The 22,365-nt window shown below is 31.1% G+C and overlaps 2 protein-coding genes across 3 annotated transcripts in view; one reads left to right on the plus strand and one right to left on the minus strand.

Moving 5' to 3' along the window:
- PGHM1 (putative peptidylglycine alpha-hydroxylating monooxygenase 1) overlaps positions 1–4,507 on the plus strand; it is a 28,615-nt gene extending 24,108 nt beyond the window's left edge. The window contains exons 9-12 of the mRNA XM_051215981.1: positions 1,014–1,067; positions 1,144–1,193; positions 2,754–2,896; positions 3,970–4,507. Coding sequence (XP_051066528.1) covers positions 1,014–1,067; positions 1,144–1,193; positions 2,754–2,896; positions 3,970–4,085 — 363 coding nt within the window. The 3' untranslated portion in view covers positions 4,086–4,507. The remainder of the gene's footprint in view (positions 1–1,013; positions 1,068–1,143; positions 1,194–2,753; positions 2,897–3,969) is intronic.
- Positions 4,508–6,345: 1,838 nt separating this feature from the next.
- Positions 6,346–22,365, minus strand: part of MS3_00007669 (uncharacterized protein) — a 28,106-nt gene continuing 12,086 nt past the window's right edge. Inside the window, exons 6-7 of one of the 2 annotated variants that reach the window (XM_051215982.1) lie at positions 9,367–9,483; positions 6,346–7,343 (exon numbers count right to left, since the gene is read on the minus strand). In XM_051215982.1, the coding sequence (XP_051066529.1) occupies positions 7,128–7,343; positions 9,367–9,483 (333 nt within the window). In that variant the 3' untranslated portion in view covers positions 6,346–7,127. Of the gene's footprint in view, positions 7,344–9,366; positions 9,484–20,001; positions 20,590–22,365 lie in introns of those variants that run through there. The other variant, XM_051215983.1, reaches the window with a different exon arrangement.

Genomic DNA, 22,365 nt, shown 5'->3' on the forward strand with positions numbered 1-22,365 from the left:
TCCTTACGCAAGCTTTGCCCAATTTCCTTACATAACATCCTTCGTTTATGGTCAAACTCATGGTCACCCGGAGTAGACCGACGGGCTTCAATGAGTTGTAAGGAACCAGAAGAAACCCAGTGCTTATAAGCGGGACGTTTCGCGAACCCACAACTGACTGTACCCGCCATCTTCATGGCGTCATGCAATTGCAACCAATGCTCATCTATACTTTTCAGTGGAATGGTAGCTAGCCTAGAAACTAGCTCGGTTCGATACTTACTAGCAACAGAAGTTGCAACCAGCTTGCTAACATCAATCCGTTGGTGAATGACAAATATCCTTCAAAGGTTACTGTAAACGATAAAGTTCAATAACATGGAAATATTAATTCAACTCAAGTTGGCCCCGTTAATTATAGAGATTTCATTTAATATATCAACCATTCAAACCTTACTCATAAAAAAACACCTCAAGAATCACTTAAAAATATTTTAAGAAAAGCAATTATCCTAATTACATGCATTGAAAAAGCTTTAATATTCTAACAATATATCACATAACTAAGAGTAGACAACATACTTTATTTTTTTCATGGAAAACTATTATCATCATGAAGAAGTGACTTACATTCAGTTCCGAAACGTCAGGAAAACAATTTTTCTACTCATTAGGTTATCATAAATAGTATATTTATTATTATCATTAAGTTTATGAAGGAGACATTAATTAGCATAAACAAGTAATTAATAAGTAACCAATTAGAATTATGAAGAATATATTCTATTTGATCTTCATGTTGTTGTTTAATGTGATTCATTCACTTCACTTAAAAATAATGTTGATAGTGGATACAACAGAAGATGATAAAGTTAAAAGGAATTCGTGTTATTTATTCATATACATTGTTGCATAGTATCTTTTGAATATTAAAAACAAAATAGAATATATGTATCTGAACATTTCTTTTTTCCAAAATGTTACATGTTTTAATCACCATCTTTCTTTTTTTTGCGTTTACTTTTATTTTGTAGACATTCTATCCAGTGCAAAATCAATCACTTGAAATACACAAACAAAATATAATTGTACGTTTAATAATCTTTTGTGTTTTTCTACATACTGATTTTTCTTTAAAAACACTCAATATCTTTCTCTTTTTAGGTAGCAAGGTGTATAATGCAAAATAATGAGAGTAGAATAATTCGAATGGGGTAATTTTGAAATTTGATAATTTTTCTATAAATGTTAATTCATTTCAAATATCCATATAATAAATTCCTGTTTAGTGAGGGCAGTGACAAAATAAAGGATTTTATAAATATCCTTGATATTAGTTCAGTGATATTTGTAGTACTATACTCCATCTCATTTTCATCATGAATGACATCATCTTGAAGTAGTAGACATCTGAAAACATTGCTTGGATGTTTTATTCTACTCTCCAACTTTTCAGCAGTGTAGACGCGCTCGAACCCAGGGCCATCGTGTTTCTTATTGAATGAGATACTGTTTATGCATTGGGTTAAAATGCACTTGTAATATACTGCTTTAAATGTAAAGTAATTTTAATTTGTCATTGGAATCGATTGGAACTATACGACGTTGTCTATTCAAGGGTTAGTTCACTAACAAATCGAAGAAAACGCTTTGATTTTGGTGAATAAGTGCATAATTATTTCTAAATCGCGAGATAGAAAATACCATGTATGACAAAATTACTGTTGAAGTTTTTCACAAAGGCAATTTCGACAGCAATTTAAACAGCTATGCTCTTTTCAGGCAATTGACTAATATATTGGAACATTCAGAGAGCTACGAATGTTTTATATAGCCTACTATGGAAATACCTTTTTTAAATATGATATAATATACATAATATATATGGTTATGCAAAAATTAATTATCAGTTTATTATCTAATTGAACAAGTAAACATATACAAGAATCCATTTTATATGAATGTATACAACTAGGAAGTTGACTAATATCTGAAAAAGTCTGGATTTGTAGATAACTATTGTTGTTAGTTCCTCAGTTGCTTTAATCTCATGATAAAAAGTACTTTAAAATTGATATGTTCTTTATGAAGCATTTAATTACAAATATTTTCTTGCTTATAAATGTTAGATCTGTGGACTTGATTATAGGAGAAGTGACATAATCTATCACTACCGATTAATATAAAATAGTGGAATATACCACTGAATTACAAATATATATTAGATACCGCGATGGCGTTTGAAGCTAATGGTACTGAGTTCGATTGTCGAAGTGAACATCAACTCCGGGATTCAGGTACACCCAATTGACGAGTCCTGAATAGAACGAAACGCGCGTTTTGTATAACACTACTGACCATTTTTATTTATAGTCTATAGACATTGTACTCTCATTGAATTCTAAAGGTTTTGGGTCCACTTCTGTGTAAGATTACGTAAGCATACTGCTAATAAGCCCCAAACGGGGATGAGAAAGTTTCGAAATTCTCTGATAAGTTCAAATATATGTCGACTCGAAAAATCGAATAGGTTAGTGTATTTACATGTTTTAGATAGAGTGTTTTTGAAATATGTTTTTTTATAATTGTATACTTTTCAATTTAGTACCAATTTCACTATGGTGTCAAAGACAGAATAATCTCTAGTGCCTATAATAAGAATTTATTTTCATTTTATGTGGATATTTTAACTTCTATGAATTTGATTGTCATGAAACTTTATGAAAAATATTTAAATTAATTGAACTATTCATTTCTATGTATTATTTATACAGAAATACACGAAATGATGAAATGTGCAACTTTTACATTATGTATTGGGTTACAAATGACAATGAACAACAATTATATGATACAAATAATCAAGTCTGTTATGTGGGTGATGGATCGGATATTTATGAGAATTTTCAAGAACTTTGTAAGTTTATATAATGGTATGGTTCTCTTTGTAATAGTATAACATTTTTCTTTTGAATGAAAGATTAAAAATTGTAACTATTACATAACTAGATAATATCTTATAAATTAAGATATTTTAACCCATAAATCATATTGAGATCTGTATATCGGTCTTAGTGATAAGTTGTTTTTATATAAAGTGAACTTCGATGAAATACTTGTTCAAGCTTTCCTATATTCTAAAAATTAGATATGATATTTAAGTATAGTAGTTTATTAATTTTGTTACAGGAATTGTATTATATAGCTAAGGATATACTTAAACATGTTTCATACATCATCTGATTCGGATTATTCGTTACGAATGAATATTAAACATTAAGCGATTAGTGTTAAAGTCAGTCAGTCTCAGTTTACAATTATTGGCACAAATAAAAGATTTTATTATTTACAGAGAAATGAAGTATTCACTAACATGTCAATTAGTAATATTATATATAGGTATCAAAGTCAAGGTTGTATTTAATAGTTTCAAATAAATTGAGTAGTGGGAAGAAAGTTAATAAGAAATATGTTTTTGTTATATCTTAATGAGTAGAAAAATTATATTTCTGACGTTTCGTGACTTAATGTAGGCCACTTCTTCAGAGTAAGTAAATAAAAGAATTAAATTAACACAAATTCAGATAGTACAATTCAAACTATTTAAACTTGTATTAATTTAATTCTTTTATTTACTTACTCTGAAGAAGTGGCCTACATTAAGTCACGAAACGTCAGAAATACAATTTTTTATTCAAAAGATCTACTTATTACTAATATTCGACATATATATAGATCATTTTACCATATTTTGTTATCGAATGTAGTAAAGTATAGTGAAATCGAAGCTTCTACAGTACAAGCTGTAAATTTGTGGGGGAAATATTATATTTTACAGATATAACTACCATTTGTTTTTTATGCTGGGACACCTTCAAACCACCAGTACATACATGGATTTTAATTTACTGCTAAAATATAAGTGAATTAGTTCTCACCTACAAATATCGTAATTCTTCTATAATACATTTTTTTTGTTTTCGTTTCCAGATAAAAAACTACTTGATAATTCATTCTTTCCAGATTTTGAATTTATGAATCCGGACATAAATGACTTTTTCGATAATTTTGAAAATCCATATTTAAATCAACAAATTGAACCATAAATAAATGGTTGTTGCCGTCTTTTACAATAATAGAAGTAATGAATGTCATACAAATTAATGTGTATATGTGTGCGTGTGTGTCAACTGTGATTTGTTATACAATTTCTTGTTTGTTTATTTGTTTGTTTTTTTTGTTTTTAACTTTAATTTTTTTTTGTGTGGACAATTATCTGTAATTGTTTTGTCTGTTTTAACATTTGAGTTAATGTTGTCGTTTTTATTTTTTTCAAGTTATTCCTATCACTATGTTTCTGTTTATTGTATATCGTCGGCATGAGTATTTATCTATTTTCTCAAAAAGAGAAAAAAAAACAAGAACAGACATTTATTTCAACATAAGACTGTACTAGAGTGAAATATATTTATTTGATTAATTTTTAATTGACAGTTTATCAATACAATAATATATATTAAGATAGATACGTTTGTATGATTTATTTCATTCGAATGTTGTTCATTTATTAAATAATAATTTATCTGATAAATCAGAAAATCTTGACAATGTAAATGATAGATCGGATTGAAAATATGAGTTTATAGTAGATATTAACTGATCGCTATAGTTTAATTTCATGACATTTAGTAAATTGATTAACTAATCGATCAACTAGTGATAAATCCTATTTAGTGAATCATAAATCAATTCTGATCTCTTTTGTTTTTTGGTGTAATAAAATTGTTATCAGAATGGGTTTTGTGGAGATTTTTAAAAATTTCACAGGTTGAAATCATGAGTCATTTGAAGCTAGATGCGCACTGCTGAGGAGTTCCATACCAGGACGAAACGGCAGTTCAGTGCTTCCAGGTTTTCCATGATGGTCTAGCTTCAATCGATTCATAATAAAATTGTATTGTTAAATTAACTTGGCCGAATAGGATGTTTTGTTTTTATTGATTAAATAAATTTGTTTCCAGGTGTTTCATCTGACTTATACAAAGTGGTATGTGTTATTATGAACCGGAGTTTCAGTGATAAACTGATTTGAGACTAGTAAAGGGAATTGTGACGGTGTACAAATCGTTACCAGTTATTCAGTTTTTCACATTCAGTATACCTTGTTCGTACAATACACAATTCTTTTTTGACTAATAGAAATTCATAAAGATTGATGAACTCATTTTCATCCGAATATCATTTGATTATTTTGTTAAAAAAAATCCTTTTTAGACAAAACATTTAATAAAATATGGTTTATGTAAAATAGTGTCAAAATCCCTAAAATGATATGGATACGTATATATTTTTAGGGGAGGAAAAAGTGAGTATAAAGTACAATAGTAAACGTAGTATTAATTTAGAACTAAAAAATAACAGCACTGAGTTTAGTGAATGCGAGAAAAAAGAAATATAAGCGAAATTAATTAGTGCACGTTGAGGATTACAATCAATACGAAAGTGTTTAATTCTCGTCTCAAAAATGAGATGAACATAGTAAAAAAATGAAGTAATAAAAACAAGATTACCATGCTTACCTGATGGTACTCTATGAAGTTATTTTCGAGTTGTCCAGCAAGATTTAAGATTAATGAAGAACAAAATACCCAGCATTGTACAGATAATAAGTAACAGTCACATATATTGATGCACTTATAAGCGTTTCTTAAATCTCTGTGCATTGATTTTAGATAAGAGTAGTATTGTCTACAGACAATCTATTAAATTGTACAACTATTAGGCAGGAAATAGTTGAATGACTTTAAAAGAGAACGAACATTATGCTAATACACAAATGGAAAACACTATCAATCAGATGTTTACTCAAATCGTTGAGTACGACACAATCGGCCCCTGGAATAATATAAATACGTTAGCTGTAATAATAACCGTCAGAAGACTATAGCATATTAAATCTTCATATGTTCCATATTCACCTTTTTTTTGTATAATAGTAGCTTACTGGTTAATACAGATTTAAGTAAAAACACATAATAGGTCATTTGAATTCTTCAACTAGATCTTATAAATATTTTGAAACACATGATGTTTATCAAATGATTTATTAGAACATTTTTAGCTTATTATTATTACTGTTATTAGGACTTGTACTTTCTTTGTGTATTCTGTTTAAGATAACTGATGAAATACAGAAAAATTAATTACCAAACACATTGTTTTTACATATTGATAATGTTACTAGTTCAAATAAATAAGACCACTACCTTCAAAAACTTAATATTCTGCAGAATTCACTCACTGTAAACAACACTTTTACTTTTAATAAGATGAATTTTTTCTTAGGAAATGAATGTAAGAAATAAATGAAAACAACTATACTTCTATTTTCTTTAGTAATTAGTGCTTAACACAGAGATACATTCATAACCTGCATTAAAAAAAAGTTTATATTTCACAAAATAATAAAAGTAACATTTCTCAGAAATAACTGATTTCTTAAAGATTTAGGTATTTGATTGGAATAACGAATAGAATAGATTAAAATGTGGTTTAATGGAGTATCAATAACTCTTAGAATTCCAGATCTGAATTGTTAATCGTAATTACAGCGTAAATTTTGAATTTTATAATGATACTTTTATGTAAATCATATTTAAAAATAATTCAGTTAAATAAAATGTATTAGAGAATTATGTAATGTATTCTTGTTCTAAGAATTTAACTTTATGAATGACACTTGTTACCATTCTTCAATGAAATAGTTACTGAATTAATTGTTTTATCGTAAATATAACTCATTAAACAATGAAGTTTCAAATAATGTAGGAAGTCGTTTCTAGTAAACAGGAGTAAAAAATCATTTAATAAGAAACACATTGTAAAATACGTATACAGAAACATACTACTTATAATAATTAGAAGGTACATATTTCAGTAGTATTATAAAGAACAATAATAACCACATATACAATAGACAATAATAATAAAACAGTATATAGATTATTTGTCTACAAGATTCCAATGTAAAAAAGGAACATTTAATGTAGATAATTTGTTTTAAAGAATATGTTTCTATCCGATTAAGTGAAATGAAGTGAATATCATACTTTATCATTCATTGTTAATAATTTAAACAAATGATCAGTTTATACTAAAACTATTAATTTTCTTAATTGACTTAATTCCATATGTAATGTTTCTTCAGATATACGTAATTTATTTTCTAATACAGATTTTGCACTAGTTAATGTATCATGCATTGTATGAAAACCTTGACGCATTTCTTCACGTACTGTTTCAATTGTTTGACTATGGTGTTCATATAAATCATCAGAAAGTTTATTCATTCGAGTTTCTATTTCCTATAATTGTCATAAAACAGAATTTTTTTTAAAAAAACGATTGTTAACAAATACTATTTGCAAAATTATTATAAAATGCTCATTGGTTAAAATGATTGGGCAATTTTAAACTTGGCACTTCTTTTGTAGAATAAATTGTAGAGAGTCATTGTAAAATAGGAAAATTTAACTTCGACTATACGTCATTATAAGTTGCTGGAAGTTACAGCATCTATTAATTGTTACAAAGTTTTACAAATTACAGTGTAATAAATATGAACACATTCTATTGTCATGAAAATCAAATAAACTCTGCTTCTAATCTTTTATACTTTAATGGAATTATTATAACATAAGTAAATGACTATCCCACAAAGAAAAAATTTTGAACTATCTATTTAAACATGCTCTTTATAGTTATATAAGAATAAGAGAAACAGAAGTTTTAACAACATCCGATTATAATCACATTGAAAGTTTAAGACATGATGTATCATATAAATTGAATCTACCTAACTGTCATATGAACAAGAAATGTTAAACAATCAATAAGGTGAAGACAAAAGCTGAACTGAAAAAAAAAAACAAATAAGTAATAGACAAGTATCATCCATATTTTCTAAACATTTAAAATGAACTTAAATCACAATAATTTTTAGTTAGTGACAGTTTTATAAACTATTTTGTATCTACTAGGTGTCTAACGAACACCAGTTTTAATTATTCATTGATAAACTTATAAATTAGTTGATTAAAACGAAAGAAAATCAATACTATGGCAAATGAATATTTTAATTATATTAACATGAATAGAAAGTTTTTCATCTCCATAACACAATATAAAGTCATTGAAATCTACTGACAATCACTAACATTTGAGATTTGGGGTTTATCTGTAAACAGATTGAACACATACATTGTAGAGTTCATTTAATTGTGTTCTTTTTTTTTGAGAAACTTTGCATTATTTATAAACAATTTTATTATTTCTATTGCATTTCAACAAACTATTCTACATCGAATTAACTTTTAGCATTTTGTGATACATTTATTTAACATTTAGACTATTCTTATGTTTAAACATTACTTATTTAACCGGTAAAAATTATTATATTTAGCTTCATATCACAATCTGATTGTGCGAGCTAGTAATTATATCCATTTGTCAAAACTAAGACTTAATGATTGAAAATTAAACACCTTAACCACTGAGTCACTATTCTGATTTTTGTGACCAATTCTATTTGTGGTTAGTAAAAAACCCAACTAAATGCTGATAAAAGATACAAAAAAAAAACTTCTTATCTAAGAATGGATTATGTAAAAATATTTGACTAATGTTTACCAACTAACGTACGGTTGTTTACCAATTCTGTAAAAATGATCTATCAAATAAACCAACAATACTGATGAAACTCTATTTCGATCTTACGAAAACTCTCTTCTGAGCATAAAATGTATTTGATAATTAGTATTATCTATTTATTTATTTGAACACATAAATACTGGTACAAGGAGACACCAGATACATATGCGCCACACAAATCTCATTAGATTTGTGTGAGGGCTGTGATACTACCCGGGTGCCCAAACCGAAACAGGTGGTTTTCTTAGGGAGCCATACCCAGGGCTTTCGACCTAAAGGTCTGATCCACAAGGCAATGGAGCATCGTAAGAAGATGCAGTCCAATGGTAGCCGGTGACCGACTATTGATTCACACGCCATTTGTTCACTCAGGGTACTGGAGGCCGTGTGCACCATTTGTTTGAAATCAGGGTTTTCCAACTCCCCTAGGTGGACTCTCTATGTCCACCAACCCGGTTAAAGCGCAGGACACTCACTTTTCGTCCTCTCAATTTTGTAAACAACACCCCCGCCACGAGAAGGCAGTGAGTAGGACTTTACTGGCAGAGGCTATATACGCGTGGCCATGTGAGAGCATTTGGAGAGGGAGAGCGGACTCTCCCCACTCTCGGCCGTACAAGGTCATCTAACGAATGAATTTGTCACACAAATAATCAACTAGATAATTTTATGTTATACTTTAAATGTTCTCAAAACTTGTTGTTTAAAATTTGATGAATTTGCTTCGATATTATCAACTCGATCGTATAATTCTTCATCAATTTTTAATTCATTTGTTTTCTCTTCAACAAATGCCTAAATAAAAGAAGAAATAAATAAACATTATATTTCATTACATTAAAACAAATAATAAGTTAATGATGAATAACTTTAAAAAAATATAAATTAAGCCACAGTACAACCGATAATCATTTAAACTTACAATCGAATTTTACTTCTATAGTTTAGTGTTTTTAGAATGGATTATCAACGATATAATGAGTTGGTTTATGGAAATTTATTTATTGTAATAAATAATCTTCATAAGAAAGTCGACAATATTTAGAAAACAGCGGAAAATACAAAAATTATTAAATAAACTTTTTCACCGTAGTTTGAGATTATTTAGCATTGCACATTCACCATCATAAAACAGAAATAAGTTTTCTTACGAACTATTCAATAGTAAAACTAATTAATCAAAGTATGAGATTAACCATATGTCAAGAATAGTTACAGTGTTATCGATTGTTCACAAACATTTTTGATATGATGCAAGACTGTAAAAAAAAGTTTTATGTCGATCATTTTTGAGATTGTGAGCGTACATTGCTGATAATTCATCCTCTATAAACATCATCAATTTAGAGTTTCTTGGTTTTCACTTATTCTTTAGATTATATTAATCAATCACAAATACTTTTTTGTGTATATTTGAGAAAACTTGCCATCAACACCAAGGTACCGTTTATATTAATCATCCAATTTAAATAATCAATAAATCGAAGATTATGTAAGTTCAATCGAAAGCTTTGAATAGTCTAAGATGTAATCAAATTGTGATGAGTGATGTAATGTATGTAGGTGTATGTTAAATTCATTTAATTTTAATCACTGAGATGTTTAACAAATGTGATCATATAAAAAAGACTCACCGTCACATATTAAAAATGATATTTAACATCCTAATTTGACTGAACAATCATTTAGTACATCGTTGTTGCATGATATTTTTGACCATTACCTTTAAAAAGCTGGAATCAGACTAGAAAGTAAAACTTTACTGTACTAAATTTTAATTGTTTTATTTTTTGCACATATAGTTTCCTTCTAAATGTCTTTTATATAGTCGGTGTCTAACTAGTAAGTGATTATTAGTTTAAAATTGGACGAAAGTTGTTATAAAATATGGACAATAATCAATATATGTTAGCACAGAATTAACGAGTAATTTGTATAAATATTATCTATTGTAGTGAACGGTGAAAATAAAATTAAACGAACATCGTGTTTTCTATCTGTTTAACTCATTCCCGAGTATGAAACTGAGAATATATGTTTATTTAATATGATAACGAAGATTTTTAACTTAGGTGAATGCTATCAGTTGTATAATATTTTATGAACAGGTTGGTCTGATTACAGCACTTCCATAGTCATTCTGAAAAACACCATTAAAATTTAATCCAAGTAGAAACAAGCCTACAGAACATAACACAACTAGAAATTTATTCCGCATTTTAGAAATCCATAAACAGGAATCTCAATGAAGCTAGTAACCATATAAAATATAAGATATAATAATGGATAAAACTGTTTTACTTATTTGTAAATTTTATGCGTCCTTAAAATGTATGAATAGATAATGTACTTATATACATGAGAATAAAAACATTTTACCCTAAACTATTACTGAAACAAATAGATTTGAGAATTAAGCTTTTATGTACAATTAGTTTTATTAGTTCGATTGATTTTTTTAAGACTTTTCTCAACCAAATGTACTTAAAACTGATTTAGATATCTAATAATTTATCTGTGTAATCTATATGTTTCCCATAAAGTTCATATTTCCTATATATATATCTAAGTCCTTACAAACAGTTTAAATATATAATAGATGAATATGACACACTGTATCTGTAAAAGTACAGACATTACTTCAAATTACACTATGCTTTGATTATGTAATAGAAATAAACTTTTCTACCTGTGAATTAGATTTTCTAACCATTTACCAAAAATTCAATTAGGAAATTATTATCAATTAGTTTAAACAAAGAAGGGAGATAACTGTTGACAACAGTTTGGTAACGATACAAATAAATCAAAAGTTGATATGTTGATTAATTGGCTCAATAGTATCATAATTCAACAGTGTATAGGGTTACAAGTTTTCCAATCAAGGGAGTTTTAAACTTTGTTGCTATTCGTTCTCTGATAATGACAATGAACTTAAAAATCATTATCCATTTGACTACTTATTTTGTTTTCAAATGTCAAAAATGCTAAATTAACAGATCATTTAATTTTTTTAAAATCACGGAAAAGGTACTATTATCATCTTAATCTATCAAGTCGAATACTATTATAACAGTAAACAAAGATATTTTCAATTGCATAAATAATTACATCTTTTTTTTTAATATTGAAGTATACAATGATTTAATGATAACGTACTGAGAAATCTGATCACATCATTTAACGAATTAAATTAACCATGCCCCCCCCCCAAAACAACACATTCAACTTACTAAATGAAGCTATCATTATTGATATTGTGAATTAACTTTAATTGAATGAGCTAAAATGGAACTGTTGACAATTTTAACTACACCCTTGCTTAACCACACTGGGAGGTACTCACGAGCCCGAATATACAAATTCCTAGAACATTGGCCAATATAACTTGCTCCACAGGAGATGTTGAATTGATAGATACAGAAAGAAGTGGCTAGTCTAGATACGATGAGCTTTTGGTACGATTCCTCTTATGATAGTTTAGCAAAGTGGTTAGTAATCATTTTAAAACCACTCTACAAACACCTAGTGAAGCATATTATTAGGGAGGTATTCCAGTTCGTCGACAAAATCAAAAACATAAACACTAAAGGTCAAACGGTGATGTTCTTTGACATAACGTCATTGTTCACAAATATCCCACTCAGAGACTGTAGAATATATTTGTAAACAACTTAGAGAACAAGAAATAGAGACAACAATCTCTCTGGAGATCATCAAAGAATTATTACTAAAATGTACTATGAAAGTACATTTCAAATTCAATGGTGAAATGTATAGATAAATAGATGGTGTCGCGATGGGTTCACTTCTAGGTGCCATATTGGCTAAAAATTTTCTCTCTAAACCAGAAAACGGCCCACCGGCATAACAGACTGACAGGTTTTCAGTTTACTGACGATACGTGTATCCTTTGTAACGACCATACTGGCTTGATAGAAACACTTGAGCGATTCAATGCAGTTCATCTGTCCATAAAATTCACATGTGAGGAAGAAAATGGGGGTAGAATAGCCTTTCTAGACGTTCTACTCAGAAGGAGAGAAGATGGGTCATTAAGAAGAAACATAAACAAGAAAACTACCTGAACGAGCCAATATACAAAATTTCCTAGTTTTGTTCTTCGGCAATACAGAAGGAATATTTCACCATAGAATCAAGACCACATGCTCTCTAGATGCGGCTAAAGACGAAACAAAGGTATGGTGCACGACCCTGAAAGAAAACAGGTATCCGGAGAAATTTATAAATAAACGTATAACCAATGAAAGAAAGCATAAGAAATGCCTAACTGCGAACAAAAGGCCCCTGTATATACGCTTACAATTCAGAGGTGATGAGCCTAGTGAAATATTAATACTAAAGTTACGCAGATCAATCCAAAGAACTTTTAATACAGGTGAATTACAATTAATGTTCCCCACATCTCCAATGATCACTCCGAGGTTGAAAGATAAATTGCTTAGACTAGCCACTTCTTTCCGTATCTATCAATTCAACATCTCCTGTGGAGCAAGCTATATTGGTAAATGTTCTAGGAATTTGTATATTCAGGCTCATGAGTACCTCCCAGTGTGGTTAAGCAAAGGTGTAGTTAAAATTGGTAACAGTTCCATTATAGCTCATTCAAAACAAACGGGACATACAGCCAACATCGAGAAGTCTTTCACAATAATTAATTTTAAGTAAAAAATCATGGTGTTATATACTAAAATGATTTTTGAAAATCATCGGAAAAATCATTACAGATGAATATGGCAAATCTGATAACATGAAATTTCAAAAGAAACTTAAAGAGTGTAAACACAGTTAAAACTGTAGATTACAAATACTAAACAGGGATCTTTTTAACTTACGGAAATCTTAAACTTTAACTTTTGATTCGATTTTCAAAATAAATAAAAAAGACTGGACCAGAAAAAAGATATTGAAATGGATATTCAGGAATAAGAATCATTATTAAACTAAATAACAACGGAATCAATAACATTTATAACGTCTCGTGAATAAACTAATTACAATGTCATCAATAACTGAGACCAATGCTGACTTATTTGTATCATAATGTTTCTCTAGGTTAAAAACTTGCTAGATTTTTTTATGTACATAGTTGTTATGTACACAATACTACTAAAAAGTACACTTACTATTAACCTCTAAACATTATGTTAAAACATACCAATAAATTTCCAAATATAAATATTTTATTTATTATGATATTGTGCCCAATTATGACCAAAATCAGTAGTTAGGCTGAAAATTTACTTATACATTATTGAACATTTTAAAGCCGATATGATTATGTAACAATTGAAATTTTTCAGCCTTCCATTTAAGAATAATGTTTCATTACTAACTCAACCTGTGATAACTGCTAGTAGCTTAGTAAGGAATGGATCACTGTTGATACACTGGATAAGATTCAAGAAAGAAAGAACAAGAAAACAGCAATCAATAGCAACCAAATAAGAACAGAAAAAGCCAAGGCACAAGCTGAATACACAGAAGTAAACAAGCAAGCGAAGAGGAACATCAGAACCGACAAACGTAAATATGTGGAAGATCTGGCAGTGACAGCGGAACAGGTTGCAAGATAAGGAAACATGAGATAATTGTATGAAACCACAAAGAAACTCGCTGGAAATTATCGTAAACCACAACAACCAGTGAAAAGCAAAGAAGACAAAGTAATCACCAACATTGAAGAAAAGCGAAACAGGTGGGTAGAGCACATCAAGGAACGCTTGAATCGACCAGCCCCACTGAATCCACTCAACATTGAAGCATCACCTACGGACCTCCCAATCAATGTTGGCTCACCAACAATTGAAGAGATTAGCATGGCCATAAAACAAATCAATAGCGACAAAGCAGAGAAACCGGACAACATTTCAGCGGAGGCACTGAAAGCAGACATAGCAGTAACTGCAAAGATACTTTACATTCTCTTCATCAAGATTTGAAATGAAGAACAAGTACCAACAAACTGAAAAGAAGGACATCTGACCAAGATACCAAAGAGAGGCCATCTCAGCAAGTGTGAAAACGACAGAGACATCAATACGAAAAATACTTCGGATCCGTTGGCCAGACACTGTCAGTATCAAACTACTGTGAGATAGAACAAACCAGATTCCAGCGGAGGAAGAAATCAGGAAGAAGCGCTGGAAGTGGATAGAACACATATTGAGGAAAGCACCCACCTGCGTCACATGGCAAGCCCTCACTTGGAGTCCTCCAGGAGAAGAGGAAGACCAAAGAATACATTACGCCGATAAATAGAGACAGACATGAGAATGAACAATTGGATAGAACTAGAAAGGAAAGCCCATGACAGAGTGGGTTGGAGAATGCTGGTCAGTGGCCTATGCTCCACTGGGAGTATTAGGTGTAAGTAAGTAAGTAAGGATTGATAAAATGAATCAGATGAAATATATATATATGATATAAAGACATGATAGTTAGACGAAAAGACGATAAGTTGTAAATCATTGACATGTAAAAACGGTTATTTTAAGAATCAAATTTTTTATTTTTCGCGATGAACTTAACGCAAAAACCACAATTGAAGTATACATGAAATACCATCATATTAGTTTATCCAAATTGACAAATAGACATGAAGCACTTGACTTTTTAAAATACTGCAATCGTAGTTGGGGGATTCTTTACAGTGATTGAAAATATATCTTTTACATTTCTAACTACTCATAAGTAAACATCTACTATTTAAAGTAAATACTTAATTTTGTTGCGTTGTAAGCCTCTTGTGCAAGTACATTGGGTCTCATTTTGTAGTGAACTAAGATTTAATGGGTTAATCCAAAATCATACAGTAGCTTCCTAAAATATGGAAATCATGCATTAAAAACATCGTTTGCATATCTTCCTTAAGTTGTTCTATATTTGCTTCATCATTCTTCCGATCCTATTGTTATCACAATTACTCGTCGTTTTTCTTCCTCTTCTCTTTATTCCACTCTTCTGCTGGGAAGCATTCTGCTTCCAGTTCCTGCTACACACTACTTACATCTGTCGGCATAATTAATGCACACTGCAACAATTCAAAAGGCGAATAACAGTGAATAGTTCAGCTCATTACTACCCAATTCATATATTTCCATGAAACAAGTTGACAATCATAGAGTTTTTAAATTATACGGACATATTGCTAACCACGTTTAAGAAATAATAACACAAATCAACACAACTATTATGCTCCATATTATGGTGGAAATATGAAGCAACAATGACTGTAACAAATGTAGCACCATTTTGGAATAATCGAAGTTAACTCTAAGATGCACTGAGTTAGACAAGGTATAAGATACCACAAGCATTTTGTGAACAAACATTGAAGAAGAATAAAATACCAGTACATATTAGCAGCTGAAAGCAATAGTCTAACTGAGAAAATGTAAATAGTTTGGTATGAGAAAAGTTTCAATATTCTAAAATATGTCTTGCAAAATCGGTAATCAGAATAGTTCCAGTAGTCCCACCACTGAAAGAATGGTCAAACAATTACATAGTGAGAGGTAATCTGAGTAAATCGGTCAACAGGATAGTGAATGCACATAAAAGTCGTTTACGCTATGGAAAACACTTACTATCGGCAGGTCCATCAATAAAAATGGATACGACAATTTTAAAAGAACTTTAAATACATATTCACTTCTGAAATTCCTGTTTATGTCGTTTAGAATAGGAACAAAAGCTTCAGAATTAAAATTTTCTCCTATTCCATATATATATATATATAACCCTACAAAGATTCCACACTTTAGTCATTTAGTAATCAACATTTTGTAGCAATGCTAATTCTTAATGAACCGTTTGTTCAGAACACTAATGACAGAATCATGCCTTTAAAACATACTTAATTCTAATTCAATGTTATTCGTTCTAAGTAGTCTAGTTGGTGAAATATTTTTTAAATAGATGACAGTGACAGTAATACACACAAACTTGATTTTCTATAAACTTGCCCATTAAAAAATCCTGCAGTCGAATTTGTGCAATAGCCGAATTTAAAACCTTATCATTTATTTATTTTCAAGAAAAGTTAGTTGAGTCAGTCAATCCACTAAGTCTGTAAAATACTGAAATTTTTATGAGCGTACAAATTTAATAACAGTTAATAACAAGTCAACACAATGGGTGAGTCTCTTAATTTAATGATTCTGTAAATAAGTCAATGGAGAATGTTGGTAGGAGGACTATGCTTCTCCACGAAGGGTAACTGGAGTTAGCAAGTAAGTAGGTAAATAATCCAGGGATATTTACAATAAAAAGTGTCTAAGTTTGAGAAGTCAAATCAAAGGAGATTCAATAAAAAATTTTGGTGTTGTATGAAAGACTCACTCAAGATTTTGTTATTATTTATTATTTAATTATTTTCAAGCTTATCACCCTTATATTTCTAAAACAGTGAAAACAAATTTCACCATGATTTCAGTAGTTAATTAAAGAAACAATAAAGTGGTTACTTAACTTAAAAAACTAAAGAGTAAATCATACCGTCTTCTAAATAAAACCATAAAATCAATATCAACCTACACATCTTCAATGAAATGATATTTCATTTCGATAGAAACAATAATGAAGAACTTGTCTGATAAATTTGCCACAGTCTATTATATCATTTACTGTTACAACAAAATTAGTTTTTTTTCAAGAACTGGTGAATTAAGGACAATTTATTTGAAAGGCCTGAAGTTCAACAAACACTAGCATAACAGAAATAGATAAACAAACGTTTAAGATTTTTAGCTTCTTAAAGAAAATGTATATAGCTCGTTTGCATTTTTAAAAGCAATCGGTAAAGAAAGACTACAAATACAGATTGAATAGAAAAATAGCATATTCTTGCAAATAGGCACATCTCATATACACAGATTACGGTAGATAAAACAGGAAATGATCAAAGTAACCAAAACAGTAATACTAGAAAAACTTAAGAAATCAAACGAAATTAACAAAAGAAATATGCCAAGGTAGAGGATTAAGGTGTAAAAATACTCTTAGAATCATTCTTACAATCACATTAAGAATTGTCAGATCTAGGTCAATGAAAATAACTTTTAATCTCATTACCCAAAACTACACCTTTTATCACAACTGTTTTGCTAATATCAATCAGAAAACAAACATTGCATTACGTGTTCATCGAGAAGTTAGGAGTTTCATGCTTACTGTTTCAACGACTCTGAAACCTTTTCCAAACTGTTCTTCGGATAGTCAATGTATTATGCTGAAATAGATAATGTCTTTTCATGTGTTATATTCATTTCAACTAAACCATCCAATATTAGTTTCAAATTTCATCAGACAGCTTTAACGCTTACTTACTATCAATATACCATCCTTCAAAATACATTTTAAAACTTCAAAAACTCTTGTGAATAGTGTAACTATAAGTCAAATATTGATTTAACATAGAGATTAATAAATAATCACGACAGAACAAATTAAGTCTACAAGAAATGGTATTTTAATGCAAAAGCAGCTCTAATTTGATACAAACGTAACAAAATGCATGAAAACTGAAGAAGTAAATACTGAAAGTTCGATAACATATAATGACTTCATTAAATCGTGTTTGTTAGCTTATTGACTAGTATTTATCATATAGCTTTATTACACCCAACGTAAACCAATTTCAAGTTAAGGTTAAAACAAGGTTAAGAAAAATTGATCGGAACGTGAGGCTAAATGCTTATGCAGCTATGGTGGACTAATGAGGTTAAACAAATAAACTACTCATCAATACATTAGTCACAGTTAAAAATCATTCAAACATTATTGCACAAATTCAATCCTTTTATACACGTGAATAATCCTGATAGTTAGGACATTCCTATTCTAAAGAGGCTGTCTGTGAAGTAGAAGCTTAAGATCAAATCTTCACCTCATCTCACTTCACCTTCATTTTTTTACCACTAAGATTAATGTCATATTTTGTCTCTTCCTCATTTTCTTATGATTTTCTGTTTGGTTTTACATGTTCACTTCAATCTTAATAACTAAAGTAAACCAAAACTTTTAATTTTGGATTGTTGCAATTGATAAAAAAATCTTGAAGCAGAACAAACTCATACTATTCCGAAAATTTTGTTATACTTGCCTTATTCGAATAGATCACTGTATTGAACGAAAGTTAATTGATTTAGCATGAGTCCCTAGATATGGCCCTATAAATCATGAAAAGCAGTTGCATTATCATACATGGGTCAAAATAGAAGCCAGCAGAGATCCTATAATATTTTTGTTATGATTGAATGCTATTATGAGTTCACCTTACTCGGTACACGGAACTAAGGTCAGAGATACACTGACACGATAAACTATTCTAATCCGTTGTCCGCGGCCCTGCTAACTAGATCAAGAAGTCTTGATAAGGCGTAGAGAATGTGTTCAACAAGCACCCAGAAATACAAGGTCACTAGGTACACAAATCAAGCTTATTTATACAATGATAGAAACGCCCTTCGGAGAGCCACAAAATAGCGTGCTAAAAAACTCCGTCAACCAATGACAGTCAAGGATTTCCGAGTGGGAAATGTAAGCTGTAGGTCAAATTAAGTGTCACTTGGCGCGAAAACACAAAATTCAAGCTTTCAGAATAAAATTACAAAATTAGGACCTTTTCCAAGTGATTTCTGGGAATCTAACGTCCTCAACAATTTTTCAATGAATTCTTCACAAACACTAAGAGAGATATGGTATATGTGTGTGAATTCGTAGCATATGTGTTTTTAAATTCTCGATTTGTGTGCGGTATCAAGCATTTCGGTCATTTTTCCGTTTATTCAATGGGTGAGTATTTCAAATTATTTTCACAGAGGATTTCAGTTCAAACTCTAACTTTCACTTAATCTAATTTTTTTCTATCCAGCAAGTTGTGATGCATTACAGTAGCGTGTCTATAGAAGATATACAGCTTTAGATTATTAAAATGAAGTCTCTAATAAAAGTTATGCTCTTATATGTAGTCCTTACTCGCTAACTGAACAGAATAGTGCTCGAAAATCCCAAATATTGCACTTTTATTAAACAGTGAAAAGGAATGATTATCCTCATATTAATAAGATAGTTTTTTTTTTAATTGAACAAAATTTATCTCGATTTTATTTATCTATGTGCGTTGTCATTTCTTACTATTTATTCTTGATTCTGTTTTATAGTTTCCTCATTTTCTACTTTTTATTTTTTTGCAACAGAGTTCATCCATTATGTATATCGTGTTATGTATTGCCTTCATTGTGCTAGACATGTTTCTTTTTGTATAGTAAGTAAATAAGAACAGTGGTAAAAGAAAGTGTATTATGTAATAAGTATCAATGGTGTCAGTAAATATTTTTCTTGTTTTAACTAAATAAATACACAAACACATTCCTAAGTATTTTTCAAGTCTTTTGTTAAAATTAAAATGCATATAATTCATGATTAATATGACATGGCTTAAATCCATGAAGTCACTGACAAGTGGACTGAGCCATATTGGTAGGTGTAGACTATCTGGTTGGGATCTGCGAGACGATAGCAACTTATGGTTGGAGACATTGAATGATATGGTTTGAAATCGTTTGAAATAGCACAGGTTCATCCACTCTTTGTGTTCTCCCAAATTTCAATCTTTTGAATTCTTCATGTCCTTTTTTTCTCTTTCCAAATTTATTTCACTGAATTATACTCCTTGAATAACATCTTTAAACCCTAATCTTTCCAATTGGTGCTTATATTTTCACTACTTCTGTCAATATGAGATTTGAATCGACAATTGTACCTTTGTGATAGTATGGCAACCCCAATAGATGTACGTACGTACGAAGTTCTACGTTGTTTCTGACTGACTGAATAATTCTTTTCATTTGTATTGTTATAACTTGTATTATATTTCTATATAGTAGATTACATTTAATAATTTCGTAATTTATTCATAAGCATATTGAATAACCATAAAAGGTTTTCTACAATAGATATTTTATCGGATTAAAATAAAAACTGAATGGTATATACCGTTCTATGGTATAACTAATCATAATTTAGTAAATGAAATCATTGCTAAGTAATGAGAGTGCTTTTTACATCCAAAGTTGCATTAAATCATTCAATTGTCTATGCTAGAATGTGTTAATGTAACAGTGTAATTTCCCCGACCGAAGCTGCTACCTTGATGCGGTGGTCGGGCTTGCCTATCGTGATGACCCAACCGAGCTATATTGGCTGGAACATATGTTCCTGTAGGTTCTACCATACCAGGCAGGTCGATTGGAGAACGGTAAGACTAAAAGCAGCAACTCAAGGTCTGAGGGCGAAGTCGTACTGCTGACAGTAGAGGGGTGTGACAGCAGTAAGGTGTTTCCCTCAGACAAACAGCATCTGCAGCGATGCTGTCTTCCCACAAGGAGGGGTGGGTTAGAAAAGGTCGACCCTAAAAATGTCACCTCACGGATTTCCGTCTCCGGCGGTAAGGCCCTTTGAAGAACGGAGTTAACACATTAAAAACCTTCCACGAAAAGGCCGTGCGCGACCAGCCTCAAGCAGTTGTCCCTCGGGCTATGCGGTCACTCTCCCAGGTCGTTAAGACCAACACTAATCCAATTTCCTTTTCAGATTCCTCAAGAAATACCCTTCCACGGTGTAGGCAGCCGGGAAGTGATATCAGCCCTCATACCCGTAACAGCACACAAGACCAAGTTGGTCACATTCAAATCCTTCCTACACCTCCTAATACCTCTCTCATCTCCATGACTAACCCTCCTCACGTCTCTTTATCACCCAGCACCGCTAGGGCAAACGATTAGAGTACGCGGAACGCTATTCCTGGTCTCCTGAAACCACGCTCTAAACTACACGTAGGGGCTTCTAACGTCCGAACACTGTGCCAAATAGGACAACAGGCTTCCTTAGCTAGGACTTTAGAATCCCGCGCCATCGATGTGTGCTGCGTCTCCGAAACGCGCATACAGGATCCGAGTAGCGTCATCTATTTGACCTCACCATGTCAAAATAAAGAACAACTCGATTCACACTTCGTGTATCTGGAAGCCCAGATTCTGATTCCCGCGGCCTCGCCGGCATAGGTATAGCATTGAGTTCTAGGGCAGAACTAGCTCTCTTAAAGTGGGTCCCAGTAGACAGTCGTTTGTGCGCTGTCCGACTGAACGGAACAGTAAGGATCCGAAAAGATAGGGACACTCGTCGTTGCCTCTTCGTCGTCTCTGCCTATACTCCCACTGACTGCAGCGCAGATGATGTAAAAGATGAGTTTTACAGGAAGCTCTCAGACCCCCTCCTTAAAGCTAGGCGTTCGGATGTAGTAATAATGGCCGGTGATTTTAATGCTCAAGTAGGTGAACTAAGCGATAGGGAAAGACACCTGGGTGGATCTTATAGCACCGTCGCTCAAAGAACAGATAATGGAGACCGTCTGTTGCAGCTATGCTCAGATAACTGCCTGTTCCTTGCAAATACTAACTTTAAGCATAAGGAAAAACATCTTTTAACATGGCGACCCCCTAATTCGTCCCAACGTTGGACCCAAATAGATCACATCGCTATCAGCCACCGATGGAGGGGCTCGATAGAAGACTGTCGCTAATTCTGGAGCACATGCTTAGATTCAGATCATGCTCTAGTACGAGCGCGTATCTGTCTGCGTCTTACTGGACG

Source organism: Schistosoma haematobium, chromosome 4 (genome assembly GCF_000699445.3).
Source record: "Schistosoma haematobium chromosome 4, whole genome shotgun sequence".
NCBI lineage: Eukaryota > Metazoa > Platyhelminthes > Trematoda > Strigeidida > Schistosomatidae > Schistosoma > Schistosoma haematobium.